Source organism: Chiloscyllium punctatum, chromosome 13 (genome assembly GCF_047496795.1).
Source record: "Chiloscyllium punctatum isolate Juve2018m chromosome 13, sChiPun1.3, whole genome shotgun sequence".
Taxonomy (NCBI): Eukaryota; Metazoa; Chordata; class Chondrichthyes; order Orectolobiformes; family Hemiscylliidae; genus Chiloscyllium; species Chiloscyllium punctatum.
This window is the reverse complement of record NC_092751.1, coordinates 102,122,417-102,143,556: the sequence shown is the minus strand read 5'-3', so window position 1 is coordinate 102,143,556 and position 21,140 is coordinate 102,122,417. Positions and strand designations below refer to the sequence as shown.

The following is a 21,140-nucleotide window of genomic DNA, read 5'->3' as shown; positions in this document are numbered from 1 at the left end:
TCAACTAACATTGATGTGGCGCCTCTAACAGGCTAAATGTTCCAAATTGAACAAAATAGTGCACAGACCAAGATGAATCAGTTTTGTTTTGCTTGTATGCAGTATTGAATACATACAGCAGACACTCAGATTGAAAGCTTGAAGGTTGATGACCACAAAAATCTGAGAAATGACAACAGGGATTCCGATGAGTTGTGGTGACACAGTCTATGTGCTGTCACCCAATGATTCAAATTAAACCCACGGTGCATTGAACCTCCTGCAAGCCCCCCCACGGTTACCCACCAGCGGACTGACCTCAATCCGACGTCACCAGTCCCCGTGCCCACCAAACACCCCCTCACACTGGCGTCAAGGCTGTGATCTGACTGTGCAGTCGGTGCCATAGGAACCTTTGCTTGCAAACTTTCCTTGTTCCCAGGGTGCTTTTAGTGAATGGGTTGCACTTTGAGTCCTTCCTGGTGGGTGAGCTTCATGTGGCTCTGAATCCTCCAAAATCCCTGAACTCAAGCCCTCAGCGTAGACTCTGAAAACTAACTTGCCTCCGATTCCCTGTCCACACGGCATAGAAAACACGAGGGGAGCAGAGTTTAATTCACCTAACACCCCTTCAGGTGCACAGGGTTGATATGGGGCCCGGGAGGTCTGTGAATACTTTTATTCTCTTGTAGGATGTGGGCATCGCTGACTGGCCAGCATTTCTATTGTCTGTCCCTAGTTCGTAAGGTATAGGAGCAGAATTAGGCCATTTGGCCCATCGAGTCTGCTCCGCCATTTGATCATGGTTGCCTTTGAGGAGGTGGTGGTGAGTTGCCTTCTTGAATCACTGCAGTCTACATGCTGCAGGGTGACCCTTGATGCCATTAGGGAGGGAATTGCAGGATCTTGACCCATTTTGGATCAAATGGGTGTGAATACATGTGAATGCACAAATTAGAATCAGGAATAGGTCACTCAGCCCTTTCAATAGGATCATGGCTGATTTTATTACATGGCATTCCTGTCTCTCTCTCATAACTTTTCACTCCTTTGTTTACCTTGAATCTAAGTACCTCTGCCTTAAAAATATTCAAAGGTTCCATTTTCACTGCTTATTGAAGAAGATCGTTCCAAAGTGCTGCAGACGTTTATGACTCACAACCTTCAGAAAGTAAAAAAAATTCTTCTGATGTTTATCTTAAATGGGTGACTCTTTATTTTTAAACTATGATCTTTAGTTCTACGTTCACTGACAAAAGGAAACATACTTTCCACACAGAGTCCCGACAGTGCGGAAGCAGGCCATTTGGCCCATTGAGCCCATATTGACCCATTCAATCACCATAACCCCACATTTCCCATGGCTAATCCAGCAATACTGCACATCCCTGGACAATTTAGCATGGCCAATACACCCTAACCTGCACATCTTTGGACTGTGGGAGCAAACCATAGCACCTGGAGAAAACCCACATAGACACAGCAAGAATGTGCAAACACCACACAGACAGTTGCCTGAAGGGGAATTGAACCCAGGTCCCTGGCGCTGTGAGGCATGTGCTGATCAGTGCTGACTACTGAGCCACAACAACCCTGTAACCATCCTTTAAGGGTCCCTCTTTTCCCTTCTATCAACTTCCTGGGTGTTACCCTTGACCAGAAATTAAACTGAACTAGCCATATAAATACTGCAGGTACAAGAGCAGGTCAAAGGTTAGGAATCCTGTCGCCAGCGAATCACCTTCTGATTCCCCCCAGAGTCTGTCTCCCACCCACAAGGCACAAGTTGGGATGCGATGGAATATTTCCCACTTGCCTGGATGGATGGGTGCGGCTTCAACAGCACTCAAGAAGCTTGACACCATCCAGGACAAAAGCAGTCTATTGTTAGGCACAAACATCCACTCCCTCCACCACAGACACTCAGTACCATCTACAAGACGCACTACAGAAATTCACCAAGACTTCTTTGATGGTACCTTCCAAAGCCACAAAACCACTTCCATCTAGCAGGACGGAGGCAGCAGATACACAGGGAACACCATTATATACAAGTTCCCCTTCAAGCTACTCACCATCCTGCCTTGGAGGTATATCGCTGTTCCTTCACTATCATTGGGTCAAAATCCTGGAACTCTCTCCCTGATGGTCTGCAGCATTTCAAGAAGGCAGCTCACAACAACCCTTTCAAGAGCAACTAAGGATAGAAAATAAATGCAGCAAGACCAATACGTCACAAATATTTAAAAAACAGGATTTTATACATTTCAAACAAGTCACCTCTTAATTTTTCAAACTCCAGTGGATACAAGCTTAGCCTGTCTAACCTTTCCTTATGAGACAATTCTGGGTATTAGTCTGGTAAGCCTTCTCTGAGCTGTTTCCAATGTATGTCTATCCTTCCTTAAATGCCAAACTCAAAGCTGGAAAATGTTTTCTGTCTATGATTCAGTTTCGACTGCAGATGCTGGTTTCATCCTTGAAACAGGACGTTTCAAGGATGAAACCTACTGCGAATCCTCTTTCAAGGATGAAACTCCTCTACATTGGGGAGACAGGCCGCCTACTTGCAGAATGTTTCAGGGAACACCTCTGGGACACCCGCACCAACCAACCCAACCGCCCCGTGGCTGAACACTTTAACTGCCCCTCCCACTCCACCAAGGACATGCAGGTCCTTGGCCTCCTCCATTGCCAGACCCTGACCACACAATGCCTGGAGGAAGAGTGCCTCATCTTCCACCTAGGAACCCTCCAACCACACGGGATGAATGTAGATTTCTCCAGCTTCCTCATTTCCCCTCCCCCCACCTTATCTCAGTCCCAAACCCCAGATTCAGCACTGCCCTCTTGACCAGTAAACTTCTTCCCAACCTCTCCGACCCCCACCCCCTCTCCGGCCTATCACCCTCACCCTCACCTCCTTCCACCTATCGTATTCCCAGCGCCCCTCCCCCAAATTCCCACCTCCCTACCCTTTATTTCAGCCCGCTTGGCACACCAGCCTCATTCCTGAAGAAGGGCTTATGTCCAAAATGTCGATTCTCCTGCTCCTTGGATGCTGCCTGGCCTGCTGTGTTTTTCCAGCACCACACTTTTCAACTATGATTCAGTTTCGCCCTGGCATTAGAGGATTGGGGATGTGGGGAGTTGGCGGGGGGGGAGTAGGTGCGCAGGAATAGGATAGGATAGCTATTTGGGAAATTTAGGATTTGAGGTGTTCTGGGGATATTCGTGTTCCACATCTCAGTAATCCAGAGTACAAAAACTTAAGGCATTGTTGGATCTTGCTGAAACAGGAGACGTGTTGCTGGAGTTTTTCATTTTGCACTAATCAGGACGAATGCAAGAACGACAAATTTCTAACGCTCACACAATAGAGTGCAGACTGGTTGACTCTTATTGGCTAAGGTGTTTCCATGGTGAAAGCAATGGATAACTTTAAACTCCTGAAGTTTGTAGGTAATTAAAAAAATTCATTTAACTTGCAATAAACAGATTCCTACTCATGAATGTACATTGGTTTCAGGAGTAAATGAGCCATATTACTAGCTCATCTGGTTATCTTAAGTTGGCTGTTAGTGCAGCTATTAACACAGTCAGGATTATTAAGAAACTGTTGAACATTTCTGAATTGTCTGAACATCACAGCAAGTTGAGGAGGTCAGGCTAAAGGGGGAAAGGGAGATTTGGAGTGGACAACCAACTTTTACTAAAAGAGGTCGCATTTACATAGCCCCTTTCATGTGGAAGAACGTCTTAACTCGTTTCATATAAAAGTAAGCTAGTCAGCATTTAAATAGAACTTTTCATGACTATAAGATGAGTTAAATTGCTTTTCAGGTGAACTGGAGTCACTGTTGTAGTATAAGACACATCAATTTGTGGTATTCCCAAAATTAACAATAGGATAATGACCAGCTAATCTGTTTTATATAGTGATGTTGATTGAGGAGTTAATATTATGGCCAGGGCACTGGGGAGTAACTCGCTTGCTCTTCCTATGGTCTCATGGGATCTTTTACACCCACTCAATTCACATAGCTGGGGCGGGGAGGTGATGGCACAGCTACCGGTACAGGGCTCAATAGGGGGAAGGATGAATACAGGAGGTTGAAGTAAGAGGAGTGGAAAAATTCAGGGAGGGTATGGTTATGGGGGTGGAGGGGGGGGAGGGGGAAGGCCAATGAAGGAACTGGAGCATGAGGAAATCACTCCTCCACTCTGAAGCTTCCCATTGTTCACACTGTGTTGCCATTTGGCCCAACGAGTCCACACCGACTCCCCAAAGCACACCCCACCCAGACTCATTGCCTTACCTTATCCCTGTAACCCTGCATTTTCTGTGGCTGGTCCACCTAACCTACACATCCCTGGACACGACGGGCAATTTAGCATGGCCAGTCCACCTAACCTGCACATCGTTTGGGCTGTGGGAGTCATTAAAGGCTATGGGCCAAAGTGCTGGAAAGTGGGACTCATGTAGATTTAGAACGGCATTTTGTTGGTGCAGACTTGATGGGCTGAAGAGCCTCCTACATACTATAAGTCTGATGCTGAGTTTCTCGAACATTCTCTGTGTTTGTTAAGAAGACGTTTTCTCAGTGAGTGAATTCAAGCAGTGTCACAAAGCCGGAAGGAAGTGACAATGGTTACTGGGGTGGAATAAACCCATGATGCATTGGAAGAAGTGACTGCTGTTGCTGATGACTGAACTTCCCTCTTTGCAACATAAAAGTGACAGAAAGTGTGACATCACCCCGCACTGTGGCTGAAACTAAAACCAAACAGCGAGAACTGTGGGCGGCACCTGCAGGAAGTGTGCAGCGAGAGATGTTGGTGTGGGTTTGGTCCCGTCTCCATGACAATGTGCAAGAAAGCCCTGTCGCGGGGGCTCTTATTTTGCCACTTTCTCAATGAGCGGGTGGGGTGGGGTGTGAAATGGAAGTGGAAAGTAAAGACCACCCCAGCATCTTGGTCAGTCGGTGCTGACTCCTCATGAGCTGCAACACCATCTCCCCACAACGGTCAGAAGGTTTGTCTTTATCTGCTGCAAGGTAAGCCCACATCTGACAGGTCCCTGCTCGGAGCTTAACCTTTTCCTGAATATGCAAGTGTGGCACCTTCAAATCCCCTTGCCCTTACCCTGCCCCCACAATGACACAGTCAGACAACATGGTGTCACCATGGGGTGACTGTGACTTTAATGTTCCATCAGCCCCGGCCAATCCTGGCCATCAAGTTAAACAACAAGTTGCATTTACACGGCATCTCTAACACCATAGTAACACTCCAGGAGGAAATACACTGAGCCAAATAGAGGCAATAGGAGATTGTACAAAGAATTGGGGTTTAAGAATCACCTTAAAGGAAGATCTGCTATTATAGCAATGTGTCTTGGAAGAGGGTGGGTACTGGGCAAGACTAAAGAGACACAATTTGAGTTTGAGATGACCTTTTATTGATTGTCCTATGAACTTTGTATGCTCTAAGACTAAGAACAAGGTTCCACATTGCGGCATCTCTCTCTATCATGTGATCTTTTCCATCACTACTGACACAGCAAACTGGTAACATATTTCATTGTTGACCCTTTCTTCTTCAAAGGATGGGGAGCTAGAAAGACGGAGCGTTTTACAGAGCTGAGGGCCTAAACACTAGGACTGCAGCTCTAGAGATCACTAAGATGGTACTGAGGGAGTGCTGCACTGTCACAGGCATTATCATCCGGTACGTTCTGGCCTGAGGGATGCCCAAGACAATATGGACCTAAGGAACAGTGATGGTTATATGTGAATTAAGGAATAATTTTGTGAGAACTGGGAACAAGTTAATGTTGGAGTGTTGTGATGTGTGCTTGAATAAAACTCTGACTAGCAAAATATTTGCCCAGATTCTGTTTAATCAACCTTTATTGTCTGACAGGAGTGCCATTTTTCAGATGAGATGTTAAACCAATGCCCTATGTCCTTTCTATGATGGATTTACAAGATCCCATGGCACTATCTGTAAGAAAAGGAAGGGAATCATTCCTGGTAACATGTCAATGTTAACTCCTCAGTAACTGAAATCAGATTACCTGATTGCTATCAAATGGCTGTTCATGGGATCTTGCTGTGTGCAATTTGACTCGTGCAACTTTACTACATTGCACCAACACTTCACAAATACTGAACTGGCTGTAAAGTGGCTTGAAATATTCAGAGGTTATGGAGGACATTGGATAAATTGCAAGTTTTCCTGTTATCTTAAACATCTGAATGCCATCGGTCTTCCCAATGTCAAGTTCACATCAATCCACAACTGCATGGGTTTGTACACATTCTGAATTTCATTAATCTCATAATCAGGATGTACCTTTTTTTTTAAAAGATTACATTACAGTGTGGGAACAGGCCCTTCAGCCCAACACGTCCACACCGACCCGCCGAAGCGCAACCACCCAGACCCATTCCCCTACATTTACCCCTTCACCTAACACTACGGGCAATTTAGCATGGCCAATTCACCTAATCTGCACATTTTTGGATTGTGGGAGGAAACTGGAGCACCCGGAGGAAACCCACGCAGACACGGGGAGAATGTGCAAACTCCACACAGACAGTTGCCTGAGGTGGGAATTGAACCCGGGTCTCTGGCGCAGTGAGGCAGCAGTGCTAACCACTGTGCCACCGTGCCACCCACTAAGCAGTAAGCACTTACATCCTTCAGTCCTTGAAGATGTCTTTGGCATGACCTCTAACTTGTACACTGCCATCCATGATGGAGCCTCCATGAGTTAGATTTTAATCTCCCAGACACTTCCTGGGTTGACTGGCTCAGATGGATGGGCAGCTGGTGAGGATCAGATTGATACTAAGAGCATGGGGGTTCAGTCCATATTCTGTTGGATATGGATTTGGGGCCTGCCCCCTTTGTCCTACTCATGTTGGACATTGCATTGATATTGTGGGATCAATCTTCAGGCACAGAACTATGTAAGAAATGATATTTAACTTCAGGTTTTCACATGAGCAGAAAGTCAAAATCAAGTAAAGAATAATAAACTTCATTGTTGAGGAGAAGAGATGAACAGATTGAAGGATAATGAACTGGTGCTAACTGACTTACCCACCCATTGCTCTCAGCCAACTGCCATGACACTATTCACTGTCTCCATTCTCATTTAACTCAGCTTTTGGACAAAAATTAAAGTGACACCAGTACTTTTGTGGCTCATACTCCTGTCCCAATGTCCCAGTCCAGAGGCTTGAGTTCAAATCTCATGCGAGCATTACAATAGGAAGGTGATGGCTTTGTGGTATTATTGTTGGACTGTTACTCCAGAGGCCCAGACAATGTTTTGGGGACCCTGGTTTGAATCCCACCTTGACAGATGGTAGGATTGAATATGACAAAAATCTAGAATTAGGAGTCTAGTGATGACCATGATATGATTGTCAGGGAAAAACCCATCTGGTTCACTAATGTTTTTTAGGGAAGGAAACTGCTACTCTTACCTTGTCTCACCTATATGTGACTCCAGACCCAACAGCACTTTTAATTGGGGCAATTAGGAATGGACAATGAATAGTGGCCTAGCTGAAGGCATCCTGAGAATGAATAAAACAAAATGCAGAACTGAAGGAGTGCCATTGTGTCAGAGGTACTGTCTTCCAGATGAGTCATAGAGTAATAGAGATGTACAGCATGGAAACAGACCCTTTAATCCAACCCGACCAGATATCCCAACCCAATCTAGTCACACCTGGTCCATATTCCTCCAAACCCTTCCTATTCATGTACCCATCCAAATGCCTCTCAAATATTGTAATTGTACCAGCCTCCACCACTTCCTCTGGCAACTCATTCCATACACATACCACCCTGTGTGTGAAAAGTTGCCCCTTAGGTCTCTTTTATATCTTTCCCTTCTCACCCTAAACCTATGTCCACTAGTTCTGGACTCCCCGACCCCAGGGAAAAGACTTTGCCTATTTACCCGATCCATGCCCCTCATGATTTTATAAACCTCTATAAGGTCACCCCTCAGCCTCCGACGCTCCAGGGAAAACAGCCCCAGCCTGTTCAGCCTCTCCCTCCAGCTCAAACCCTCCAAACCTGGCAACATCTTTGTAAATCTTTTCTGAACCCTTTCAAGTTTCACAACATCTTTCCGATAGGAAGAAGACCAGAACTGCACGCAATATTCCAACAGTGGCCTAACCAATGTCCTGTACAGCCGCAACATGACCTCCCAACTCCTGTACTGAATACTCTGACCAATAAAGGAAAGCATACCAAATACCTTCTTCACTATCCTATTTGCCTGTGACTCCACTTTCAAGGAGCTATGAACGTGCACTCCAAGGTCTCTAGAACCTTACCATTAAGTCTATAAGTCCTGCTAAAATTTGCTTTCCCAAAATGCTCACCTCACATTTATCTCAATTAAATTAATTAAAACCGAGATCCCACCTGCTCTCTCAAATGGATTCAATGGATCCCACTGCACTGTTCCAGACAAGAACAGGTAATTCTCTCCTGTGTCCCATTGTGATTTTATGCTTCAATCAACAACCCTAAAACAACACACTTTTTGCTCATTTTTGCTGCCAATGGGACTGGGGGTATGTAGAGTCCATCACCTCCAAAATTCACTTTCTCCACCACCAACGCTCAATGGCAGCAACGTGTAATATCGATAAGATGCAACTCAACAATATAACTCACCAAACCCATGACCACTACCGTCTAGAAGGACAAGGGCAGCAGATACATGGGATCACCACCCCACCATCTGCAAGCTCCCCTCCAAGCCTCTGACTATCCTGACTTGGAAATGTATTACGATTCCTTCAGTGCTGCTGGGTCAAAATCCTGGAACACCCTTCCCAAAGAGCACCCGAAGTTTAGATTAGATTAGATTACTTACAGTGTGGAAACAGGCCCTTAGGCCCAACAAGTCCACACCGCCCCGCTGAAGCGCAACCCACCCATACCCCTACATCTACCCCTTACCTAACACTACGGGCAATTTAGCATGGCCAATTCACCTGGCCGGCACATCTTTGGACTGTGGGAGGAAACCGGAGCACCTGGAGGAAACCCACGCAGACACGGGGAGAATGTGCAAACTCCACACAGAGAGTCGCCTGAGGCGGGAATTGAACCCAGGTCTCTGGCGCTGTGAGGCAGCAGTGCTAACCACTGTGCCACCGTGCCGCCCATGTCTATAGTAGATGGATAACAATGATTGAAGAAGGCAGCTCATCGATATCTCCTCCAGGGCAGTTAAGGATGGGCAATGACTGCTTGCTCTGCGAATGATACCCACCTTCTCCAAAAATAATCAAAAGGAGCAGATTTGTTTCTACGTTACATCTAAAGTAAAGAGAGAGCAAACCTTTGCAAATACTGGTAATATCAAATTCGGGTCTGACCACAGCAATGGAGAGAGAATCACAGATAATGTTCCATGTCAGTGACCTTCAGCCAGAATTGACAAAAGAATCTGACAGTAGGGCATCAGAATCTGAAATGTTAACTTTGGTTCTGTTGATCTGCAGATTGTTGCCAGACCTGCTGGGTATTTCTAGGTTCTGTTTTTAGTTAAAGTGCCATTGGGTGGCTCAATGGTTAACACTGCTGCCTCACAGCACCCCAGACGTGGGTTCAATTCCAGCCTCAGGCAACTAGCTGTGTAGAGTTTGCATATTCTCAAAGAATCCCTGCAGTGTGGAAACAGGCCCAACAAGCCCATACTGACCCTCCGAAGAGTAACCTACCCAGAGCTATTCCCCTACCCTATATTTACCCCTGACTAATGCACCTAACCTACACATCGCTGAACACTATGGGCAATTTAGCATGACCAATTCACCTAAACTGCACATCTTTGGATTGTGGGAGGAAACTCACGGAGACACAGGGAGAATGTGCAAACTCCACACAGACAGTTACCCAAGATTGGAATTGAACCCGGGTCCCTCACTCTGTGAGGCAGCAGTGCTAACCACTGTGCCACCCTCATGTGTCTGCGTGGGTGTCCTCCCACTATCCAAAGGTGAGGTGGATTGGGCATGCTGAATTGCTCCATAGTGTCCAGTGATGTGTAGGTTGGGGGGAATTACCCATGGGATATGCAGGGTAGAGGGATGGGATTCTCTTTGGATGGTCGATGTGGACTAAATGGGCTGAATGGCTTCCTTCCACCCTGTAGGGAATCTAATTGGTTGTATGACCCTTTTCAGGAGTATCTGAAGCATTATAAAGTGCCAGATGAATGTAGAGTTCTTCCTGTTCTAAAATATTTCGGTACCGTCATTTCAGTGGTAGATGTGAGTAGCAATGTGTGGGGAGGCATTTTGCTAAAGTCAAAAACAATGTTGAGAGATAGTGATTTTCAGCCACTGCTCTTCAATTTTCAGTCAGTGGAACAGAAAATAAAAACAAGCTATGAGGCAGCACTAATGTCGATACAATTTCACGCACTCCTTGCTGAGCAGCCTGAAGCTTTCTTCGAGAATGTAGATACGTGTGTATTATGGGGCGTGTTTCTTCAATGGGCAGAATCCTGTTTCCCCACTCCCACCCAAACCCAAACAACTTCCTAATCGTTGGAAAATTGAGATCACTGGCGCAACCATTCGGAGGGATGTGAAGTGATCAAGTATCATCGGGATTTGCGATGCTCATGTTTAGCAAATGTTTCTTTGGTTTAAGTGCAAGACCTGCCTGTCAATAATGCCTCGTCACAACTTTTCAATACAGGTCGTTCTGCTATAAATGCGTGTTTTGTTAACGCGAGTTCGCTGCAACGTGATTGACAAACTGGGGACACTGTTTCTAGGGCGTGAACTTTCAAACTGTGTGTTGGCTGGAACATGATTAAATCGCCAACACTTTAAACGCTGTTTCTAAAGCACAATTATTCTATAATGCGGGGTTGCACAAGAACACACCATCACGTTATTGTAGAACGACCTGGACTTCACAGGACAGAGACTGGAAAAACAGAGGCTCTGCCCCAGGTAAACACAGAGCATGCAGTTAAATTGCACAAATCTTCACTGAAATCATAGATCTGGGAGAAATCACAATGCAAATGGAGGCCACTCATATTTTGCTTTGCAGTAGCAGCTGTGGCTCAGTTGGTAGCACACTTACTGCTGAGTCACAAGGTTCTGGGGTCAAGCCCAACTCCAGGGTTTTAGCACAAACATCAGGCCAGAGGATGGTATGTGGAAACAAGGTCCCATCTGCCTGCCTGGTTGGATAGAAAAGATTCCATGAAGAACAACTGAGCCGGTGTCCTAAAGGCAAACCAAAAGAGTTGCAGATGCTGTGAATCAGAACTCTGAGGGAGGGTCACCGGACCCAAAATGTTAACTCTGATTTCTCTCCACAGATGCTGCCCAACCTGCTGAGCTTTTCCAACAGTTTCTGGGCAGGTATTCTCTTCTTTCAAGGAGATGCAGGACTTGCGTTGAGTTTGAAATCAGATCAGCTGAATGGCAGAGAAGAGTCAAAAGGCCATGCGGCCTACTCTTGTTTGCATGTTCCCACTGTTCCATGGGATGTGGGCAATGCAGCATTTGTTGGCCATTTCTAATTGCCCTTAAACTGAGCCGGGGGTGGGGGGGAGGGGGTGGGGGGGGGGGGGGGCTTGCTGAGATCATTTCAGAGGGTATTGCTGTGGGTCTGTGGTCAAGGCTTGAGTTATGAGGAAAGGCTGGGACTTAATTCACTGGAGCGCAGGAGGTTGAGAGGCGACCTCATAGAAGTTTATAAAGTAATGAGAGGTATAGATAGAGTTAATGGTAGTTGACCTTTACCTAGGATGAGGAATTTCAACACTAGGGGCCAGATTTTGAAGGTGAGAGGAGAGAGATTTAAAAAACACACAAGGGACAAATGTTTTTTGCACAAAGTGCAAATGAACTTCCAGAGGAAGTGGTGGATGCGGGTATAATTGCAATGTTTAAAAGATATTTGGATAAGTAGAAGAATATGAAATGTTTGGAGGGATTTGGGCCAGCAGGTGGGACCAGTTTAGTTTGGGATTATGGTCAGCATGGACTGGTTGGACCGAATGGCAAAAGTGAAAACTGCAGATGCTGAAAACCAGAGTTCAGATTAGAGTGGTGCTGGAAAAGCACAGCAGGTCAGGCAGCATCTGAGGGGCAGGAGAATCGACGTTTCGGGCAAAAGCCCTTCATCAGGAATGAACGGCCTGTTTCCGTGCTGCATGACTCTGTGACTCTAAGACATGTAAGGACAGCAGATTTCCTACTCTCAACAACATGGTTTTTACAACAATTGACCACAGTTACATGGTCACTGTTACTGTAACTAAACTTACATTCCATATTTATTTCCATTCTGCCAGTTGCCATGAGCCCATGTCCATTGAGTGTTTACGCAGTTCTCTGGATTATTAATCCAGTCACTGAGCCACTACATTATCATCTTCGGTGTCCTGGTTAATATTTTAAAGTGACAGACACTGTACTGTCAGAAATAATGGCAGGCCCTTAAGGATCATATGATCTGATCATCTGAACCCCATCTGGTTCACTAACATTCAATGAAGCAAGCCAGAAATTGCTGGAAAAACACAGAACAGAAGAAAGGTCACTGTGCCCAAAACCTTAACTCTGCTTTCTGTTCACAGATGCTGCCAGACCTGCTGAATTTTTCCAGAAAGTTCTATTTTTGTTTCTGCCATCCTTATCTGGTGTGGCCCGCATGAGATTCCCGATGCATAGCATGTGATCGAATGTTAACTGCCCTTTGGGACAATTAGGGATGGGGAATAAATAGTGGTCTAGCCAATGATGCCCCCATTCCATGAATAAATTAAAAAATTATGCTGACGAGATTTATCAGAATGATAGCTACGATGAGGAACGCCATAATGTGAGGGGTCTAGAGAAACTGGGATCATAAAAGGCTTATTCCAAAAACGCTTCCAGACAAAATGCTTGCGTTCTGTTCTATAGATAGTATGTTTTCTTTGGAAAACAGGTCCTGGGCCCTGCATATTGCCCACCTCTAATTGCTGTTGATATGAACGTTAGACTAGCTATTTTAGAGGATTTAGATAGCATGATTTAACCCACTTTCACCACTTCGTCTGGCAGCTTGCTCCATACATGCACCATCCTCTGCAGGAAAATGTTACCCCTCAGGTCCTTTTTAAATCTTTCCCTCTCACCTTAAAGCTACGCCCTCTAGCTTTCGACTCCCCTACCCTGGGAAAAAATGTTGGCTTTTACCCTATCCACGCCTCTCATAATTTTATAAACCTCTATAAGGTCATCCCTCAGCCTCCGATGCTCCAGGGAAAATAGCCCCAGCCTAAACATCCTCTCCCTATAACTCACTTATAGGGAGTCCAGGCCCGGCAACATCCTCGTAAATCTTTCTAGCACCGTCTCAAGTTTAACAAAATTCTTCCAATAGAAGGGGGACCAGAATTGTATGCAGTATTCTAAAAGTGACTTCATTTCCACTGAGTATTAGCTAAAGCCTCTGGACTTCAAGCCCTGTGACGTTACCACTACAATTCCTCAATAGAGTAAACAAGGAGAAACCAGTCAACTGACAGGATGATACACAATTAAGAAAATTGGTCGAAAAGTAAAAGAAGACTTTTCTTTAATAACTCCACGGGTGATTCTGGTTTGAAAGACACTGAGGGAGCTGGAACCAAATTCAATAGTGACCTTTAACATGAAGTTGGATATAAATGTGAAAGGGGAAAATATTTGCAATGCTGTAATAAACGTCCATTCTACTAAAGTGATTGTCCAGGTTTGATGGGCCAAAGACATCTTGTATCATTCCATGCACATACGGTTATGTGTTTTCTTGCACGCCACTGTTCCAGAGACTGAGCCCATTTGGAGTCACCAATTTTTCATCCTCAATTAAAGGACCCTTTGTTTTGTGGATCGTCCTGGAGGTGTATGCATTGATGGCATTTTTTGGCCATCTCTAATTGCCTTAGAGCAGGTGCTGGTGGGCATCTACTTGAACCACTGCAGTCCATATGCGGTGGAATCAATGTCTTTCTGTTATTCATAGCAGTGAGTGTGATACACAGCCTGCCTTGTATGGGGCTCTTGTACAGTCCATACTGTGGGCTAAGTGAAAACACACAATCTTGTGAGTGGAGTCTTCTCAACACAAGAACAAACAAACACTCGCATCAATCAGACCAATCTTTGTTGTCGTCTGTTTCCCCCTTTAAGTGGGATGAACCGTGTGAAAAGTTTCATCCTGCAGCGTAATAATTAATGTAAGGATTATAAGAGCCTGACCAGGACTGATGGAGTCCATACATGGCTTGTCTCACTGTCAGACTGGTCAATGATGATCCTGTTTGGAAGCTCAAAGTCACTCTCTACTTTGTCATTGAACATCCCGTTCTGCTCTCAAGATTAGTGTGGTGCTGGAAAAGCACAGCAGGTCAGGCAGCATCCGAGGAGCAGGAACATCGACGTTTTGGGCAAAAGCCCTTCATCATCGAACATCCTGTTCTGCTGTCCAATTGCACTCTAAATTTCTCTCTCTCTCTCTCTCGCTCTCTCTGGATAGCCCAACAAGAAATAACGAAGGGAGGGAGCAACTTGGGATATAGGGAAAAGTCAGATGAAAACATAGGACAGGGAGAAATGGAGAGAAGGAGAAGGCTGTGGATTGATAGATATTCCAGAAAGATAAAAGGCCTTTGCATAAAGTCTAAAGGAGAGGGATGGGGCTATAGTCAACTGGTGAACACACTTGACCCCATTTATTTTTCTGACCATTCCATCTGAGACCATTGATTGGAAACCTATTTGCTGTGAGTGAATTAACGGTCACTCATTGGATACATCCTGAAAACTAATACTTCCCAAGAACATACTGTTACCCAGTATCAGTTAGGATTCCTTATGCAGAAGACAGTGAATCATCGAATCCCTACAGGACAGAAAGAGGCCATTCAGCCCATCAAGTCTGCAGCTTAACTCTGAAGAACATCCCACCCTGACCCTAAATTTCCCATTAAGCTAGCCCACCTAGCCTGCACATCCCTGGACAATATGGACAATTTCCCATGGTCAATCCACCTTGCCTGCACATCCCTGGACACTGTGAGTAATTACCCATGATCAATACAACTAGCCTGCACATCCTTGGACACTATGGGCAATTTCCCATGGCCAATTCACCTTGCCTGCACATCCCTGGACACTATGGGCAATTTCCCATGGCCAATTCATCTTGCCTGCACATCCCTGGACACTATGGGCAATTTCCCATGGCCAATCCACCAAGCCTGCACATCCCTGGACACTGTGATCAATTTCCCATGGCCAATCCACCCAGTCTGCACACCTCCGGATTGTGGGAGAAAACTGGAGTGGCCAAAGGAAACCCACATTGAATGTGCAAACTCCACACAGGCAGTGGTCCGAGAGTGGGAACGAACATGGATGCCTGGTGCAGTGCTAACCACTGAGACACTGTGCCTTGAATACTCAGCAAGATCCCATCACTCAAATGGTACAATGGGAACAACACTTCAGAAGTACTTCAATGGCCGCCAGTGCTTTCAGATGTGCAGTGGACCTGAAAAGTGCTACATAAATGCAAGTTTACTTTTTAACATTCCTACATTTAATGAAATACGCTTGAGTGCCTTGTGAGGGTGGCTTGCAAGAACATCCTTCACATGATGGTCAGTCTCTGCTGGTCGCAATGAGATGAAAAATCCTGGTCTACAATCAGGGTGTCCAGTGTCACTGAAGATGGAGAAAGTAAAGGGTTAATGGCCTCCAGCAAGTGGAAGATAAATCAGCCAGTGTGTGTGGAGACAGAGATAGAGAAAGATTACAAAACTGGCATGAAATATGGCTCTTGGACAGAATAATTGCCTCATTTTAATTGTCCATAGATCATATTTATTAATGCTTTCACCTCTCAGGCTTCCCTGCAATAGCTTTGAAATTCAGTGCACAGTAAATATTTCTTGCTAAGGAGGGGAGCACCAGAGTGGTGCAGAATTGATGCAAGGACATGCAGTGAGTAAGTGAGCACGGGTGAACTCACTTCAGTTATTGGTTTACACAGTATTACAGGTGCACAATATTCACAGCTTTGGAAACAGGCCCTTCAGCCGAAATGAACCAAATCAGTGCTTATATGACAGATCAGCCTCCTCCAATCCCATGTCATCCAACCTCAATAGCATGGGGGCTTCTACCTCCCATCACAAACCTATCTCCTTTCCACTTAAATTCATCTCAGCTGTATTCACCTCTACTACTCCTTGTAGTTGTAAATTCTATATTCTAACCACTGTTCATGTAATGAGGCTCCTCCTGAGTTGCCTACTCCTGGCAGTCATGTGATTATGGCACCGAGAACAGGTTAGTGTAATTGAAGGTTAGGTCTGATTAGCACATCACACAATAAGACACACATTACACATCATGGTAGGAAGTCATGCTTTGTCATATTATCTTGCTTTCTCTTGCAGCCTCGTGGTAATATGAAGAAACACTAAGATGTTTTTCAAAACACATTAATGCTGTTAGGAAATGGGCTGGATGGTTGCACCATTATTCTAGGTCCATTACTCGGTGTGCCACAACATAAAATAAAGTAGCTTTTCCAGTTACCAAGACGATTCAATACTTTTGTCTATGTCTGGTTTTACCAATTTTTACAGATGCACCACAGTAAGCATTCTATCAGCACGGAAACAAACCCTTCGTTCCAACTCATCCATGCCGACCAGATATTCTAACCTAATCTAGTCCCATTTGCCAGCACTTCACCCATATCCCTCTAAACCCTTCCCAATGCCTTGTACCAGCCTCCACCACTCCCTCTGGCAGCCCATTCCATACACGTACCACCCTCTGTGTGAAAATGTTGCCCCTTAGGTCTCTTTTATATCTTTCCCCTCTCACCCTAAACCTATGCCCTCTAGTTCTGGACTCCCCCACCCCAGGGAAAAGACTTTGCCTATTTATCCTATCTATGCCCTTTGTGATTTTATAAACCTCTACAAGGTCACCCCTGAGCCTCCAATGCTCCAGGGAAAACAGTCCTAGCCTATTCAACCTCTCCGTATAGCTCAAATCCTCCAATCGTGGCAACATCCTTGTAAATCTTTTCTGAACCCTTTCAAGTTTCACAATATCCTTTCGATAGGAAGGAGACCAGAATTGCATGACATATTCCAAAAGCGTCCTAACCAATGTCCTGTACAGCCATGACATGACCTCCCAACTCCTGTATTCAATACTCTGACCAATAAAGGAAAGCATACCAAACACTTTCTTCACTATCCTATCTACCTGCGACTCCACTTTCAAGGGGCTATGAACCTGCACTCCAAGGTCTCTTTGTTCAGCAACACTCCCTAGGACCTTACCATTAAGTGTATAAGTCCTGTTCTGATTTGCTTTTCCAAAATGCAGCACCTCGCACTTATCTGAAGTAAACTCCATCTGCCACTCCTCAGCCCATTGGCCCATCTGATCAAAGTTCTATTGTATTCTGAGGTAACCTTCTTCACTGTCCACTACACCTCCAATTTTGGTGTCATTAGCAAACTTACTAACAGTTCATCACACAAACCAACGTTCCATCCATTGACTCCATCTCTATTGCTCACTGCCTCAGAAAGGCAGTCAACATCATCAAAGACCCCCCCCCCCCCCCCCCCGCCTTTGCGGTTATAATCTCTTCTAACTGTTTCATCAGGCAACACATACAAAAGCTCAAACACACGCACCAATGGGTTCAAAAATATCTTCTTCCCTGCTGTTTTTTGGCTTCTAATTGGACCTTTCAAATCTTAAATTTAATGTTGATCTCACTCTTTGCACATCTTCTCTGCTGCCTGTACTACTCGCAAAACAAAACTTTTCACAGTATCTAGGTACATGTGACAATAATAAATCAAATTAACTCATATCAAAACAAAAAGATCTAACAACCAGGATTTGCAATAAACATAACTATGGATTTATGAGCAAATAAAACTTATTTTTAAAAATGCAATAATTAGTTAACATATACAGTGGGTAACTCCTGACTTCCAAGAGCTTGTCCACTATCTACAAGGTATAAATTAGGAGTATCATGGAATACTTTGAATGCAGCTGCAACAACACTCAAGAAAATCAAGAAACCTGACACCTTGCAAGAGTGCCACCACTCCCTCTATCAATCAGCCACAGCAGTGTTTATCATCTCCAAGATGCACTGTAGAAATTTGCCAAGGCTGCTTAGACAGCAACTTCCAAACCCACAGCCACTACCATCCAGAAGGGCAAGTGCAGCAGATAGATGGGAACACTCCTCCAAGTTATGAACTATCTTGACTTGGAAATATATCACTGTTTCTTCTGTGCCACTGGGTCAAAATCCTGGAACTTCCTCCCTAACGTTATTGTGGGTGTATCTCCAGCAAATAGACTGCAACAGTCAAGAAGACAGCACATTGTCATCTTCTCAAGGGCAACTAGGAATGGGTATTCAATGCTGTCCAGCCAGTGACCCCCACATCCCACAATTGGATTAGAAAAGAAGTATAAATGGGTAACCCTATTAATATCTGCAATACACCCACACAGACACTCTTTCTGTTTCTCTCACACACAACTCTCTCTCTCTCTCTCTCTCTGTTTCTCTCACTCTTCAGGGAAACGGAGGAAGAAGGAGATTTCTTTATTAGATCAGGCTTTCTGGAAAATAAGTCACTTAATCATGCACAGTTATCTCTGAGTCTTATAGCTACAACTTGTCCGGAAATACAATCTTGCGATTTTGATTCAAAAGAACAAATAGATCGCACTCTGAACCAATGTAGAGGGCTTTCTGTTCAGGAATGTGAGATCAGCTGAACTTGTTCACAGCACACGTTCCTTCAAATCAGCTTGTCCTTAGCAGGTTTTCCTCCAACTAAACCAGCTAAAACAAGGAGCTCTCCAAGACAGTCACTGCTCAAAACAGTCGCAGCAGACTCTACGGCAAAGCAAGCAATTATCACCAGTCACATAAATATACTCTTCAATATCCACAGGGAACTTTGTTTTGTAGAAAACACTCCAGGTATGCCCTGAAAACTTGAAAAAAATTCCTTTTTCCACAAACCTTTAAAACTCAGGTCCTTCGAGTCATATTAAATACAAAGTGTCTTCCTAACAATAGTTTCTTTACCTCATGATAGATTGGTTTTAGCAGCACAATAAGACAAAGGATATTTGAGTTGCTACTTGTATTACAATAAAGGAATTGGCCCTTAAAGCTTTGTAAGTCTTCCCCAGCTAACCTGTTTTATACCCCTCCAACCTGATGTATATCTTGTGTGTCAGAGTAGCTCACTCTTAGGCATCTAATTGATTGCCCCACTGCACAGCAGCACCCCAATGTGAGGGACCAAGTCAGAATATGTGAACAAAGAAACCAATATCTTGAATTTGTAAAGTTACCCACTACGATGTTGCAAAAAGTTCTAAGGTGCTTCACAAGTGGTGAGTGAGGACATACAAGCAGGTGAATTCTGGAAGAATGGGAGGCAGTTGACTGAATACAATCTAACAGTTCTTGACAATATTCTGAACGAAGACGCACAAGAGAGCTAATCACAAGGAAAAGATTTACAAAGAAACAGTGTGTGTGTGTTTGCATGTGTGTGTGCGTGCATGCGTGTGTGTGTGTAGGTTGGCAGGATGGTTAAATGTACGATAAGCTCATTTTAAAGATTGGAGGATGTCAACTGAGAGAAAGTGTTGCAGTGATATTACAGGGGGCTTTGTACCAGTGGAAGATTTCTGGCTTAGATGAATCATTTGAAAGGATTATTTTGGGAGGTAGGATCCAAGAGGTGAAAAGCAAGCAGGATTCAGGACTTTCAAGGACATAAGGATCACAAACCTTCCCTCTGTAACAGATAGATGTGATGACCCCTGCAAGGCCCATGGGGTATCATTAATTTCCCCATAACTCCCTTTGGTAACAGGCAATGGTCTGCCCCGCTAGAATTCATCACTTGTAAAGAAGAGTCAAAGGGTACTTATGTAGTAGCAGTAGTGGCCTCATTACAAACTGGAGGCTGAGTTCAAGTTCCAACTTATCCAGAGATGTGCAAGAACATGACTGAACAGGTTGATTAGAAAAATAGGTGAAATACGAAGAAAATTAATAAAGCAAAAACAGAAATTGCTAAATTGCAGAATGTTAGAACAGTTCTGAGGAAGGGTCACTGGATCCAAAATGTTAACTCTGATTGCTTTCCACAGATGCTGACAGACCTGTTGAGCTTTTCCACAACTTCTGTTTCAGCTTTTGTTTCTGATTTCCGGCATCCGCAATTCTTTCAGGTTTTAAAAAATGGTTAATAAAGCACACCCAGGGATGGTCTGCAGAACTGTCTGTCCCAGGCTGGAAACAGCCTATGTGGGCCATAACATAGACTGGTGGGTCTACTTTGGTGTTCAACAATAAACAATGTTCCTTTTTAGTCAAGCTTCCTGAGTTATTACAATAGCATTTGAAAATTAGCACGTTGTTGCTTGGTCTAATCATTTGACAGTTGGCCAATCCCAGATATATTTTAATTCGAAATTGCTTCAAAGCTCCACTCTTAAACACACATACACACACAATCAATGCCTGATAAACTTTGAATTCCTATGGATCAGTCATTTCCTCTGTATTGAATTCTTCAGACGGTATATACAACATTCTGAGCTGCGCACCAACTAATCTCTAGGATTTAATATTTACAAGGAGCACAGAACAGATACAGTGCACAGTTGAATTATTTTCTCCACCAACATCATCACTTTGTGGAATGCTTGCTCGCAGAAGTGAGTTAATAAAACTTGACCAAAACAGAGCCACACAGTTGATAATGTTTAAGACCTGCATAAAGCCAGTTATAGGAAACATGGGTACTGTTACCCAAGGGAATTGAATGAACGAAACCAACGCATCAGTCAATGTTAGGTTTCTAACCTCAGGCACACCAGCCATTGGGATATACACTTGGCACACACCTCCTACAAGTGGGCAAGTTGGCTTTTCATTCGGTGGCACTGGAGGTGGGTGTTTGGGAGGATAGCTTTTGATTGTGTCCTTTCACTCTTTGATCTCCAACAACATATAATGCA

General features: G+C 44.4%; 1 protein-coding gene across 4 annotated transcripts in view; it reads right to left on the bottom strand.

Moving 5' to 3' along the window:
- LOC140484721 (ras-GEF domain-containing family member 1A-like) overlaps positions 1-21,140 on the bottom strand; it is a 224,620-nt gene that overhangs the window by 135,009 nt on the left and 68,471 nt on the right. For 2 of the 4 annotated variants that reach the window (XM_072583482.1, XM_072583488.1), the window contains exon 2: positions 2,055-2,176. The exons of the other annotated variants lie outside the window; for them this stretch is intronic. Coding sequence is in view for 1 of the 2 variants with exons in the window: in XM_072583488.1 (XP_072439589.1) it covers positions 2,055-2,057 (3 nt within the window). In the remaining variant the exon portion in view is untranslated. The remainder of the gene's footprint in view (positions 1-2,054; positions 2,177-21,140) is intronic. 4 annotated transcript variants of the gene reach the window in all.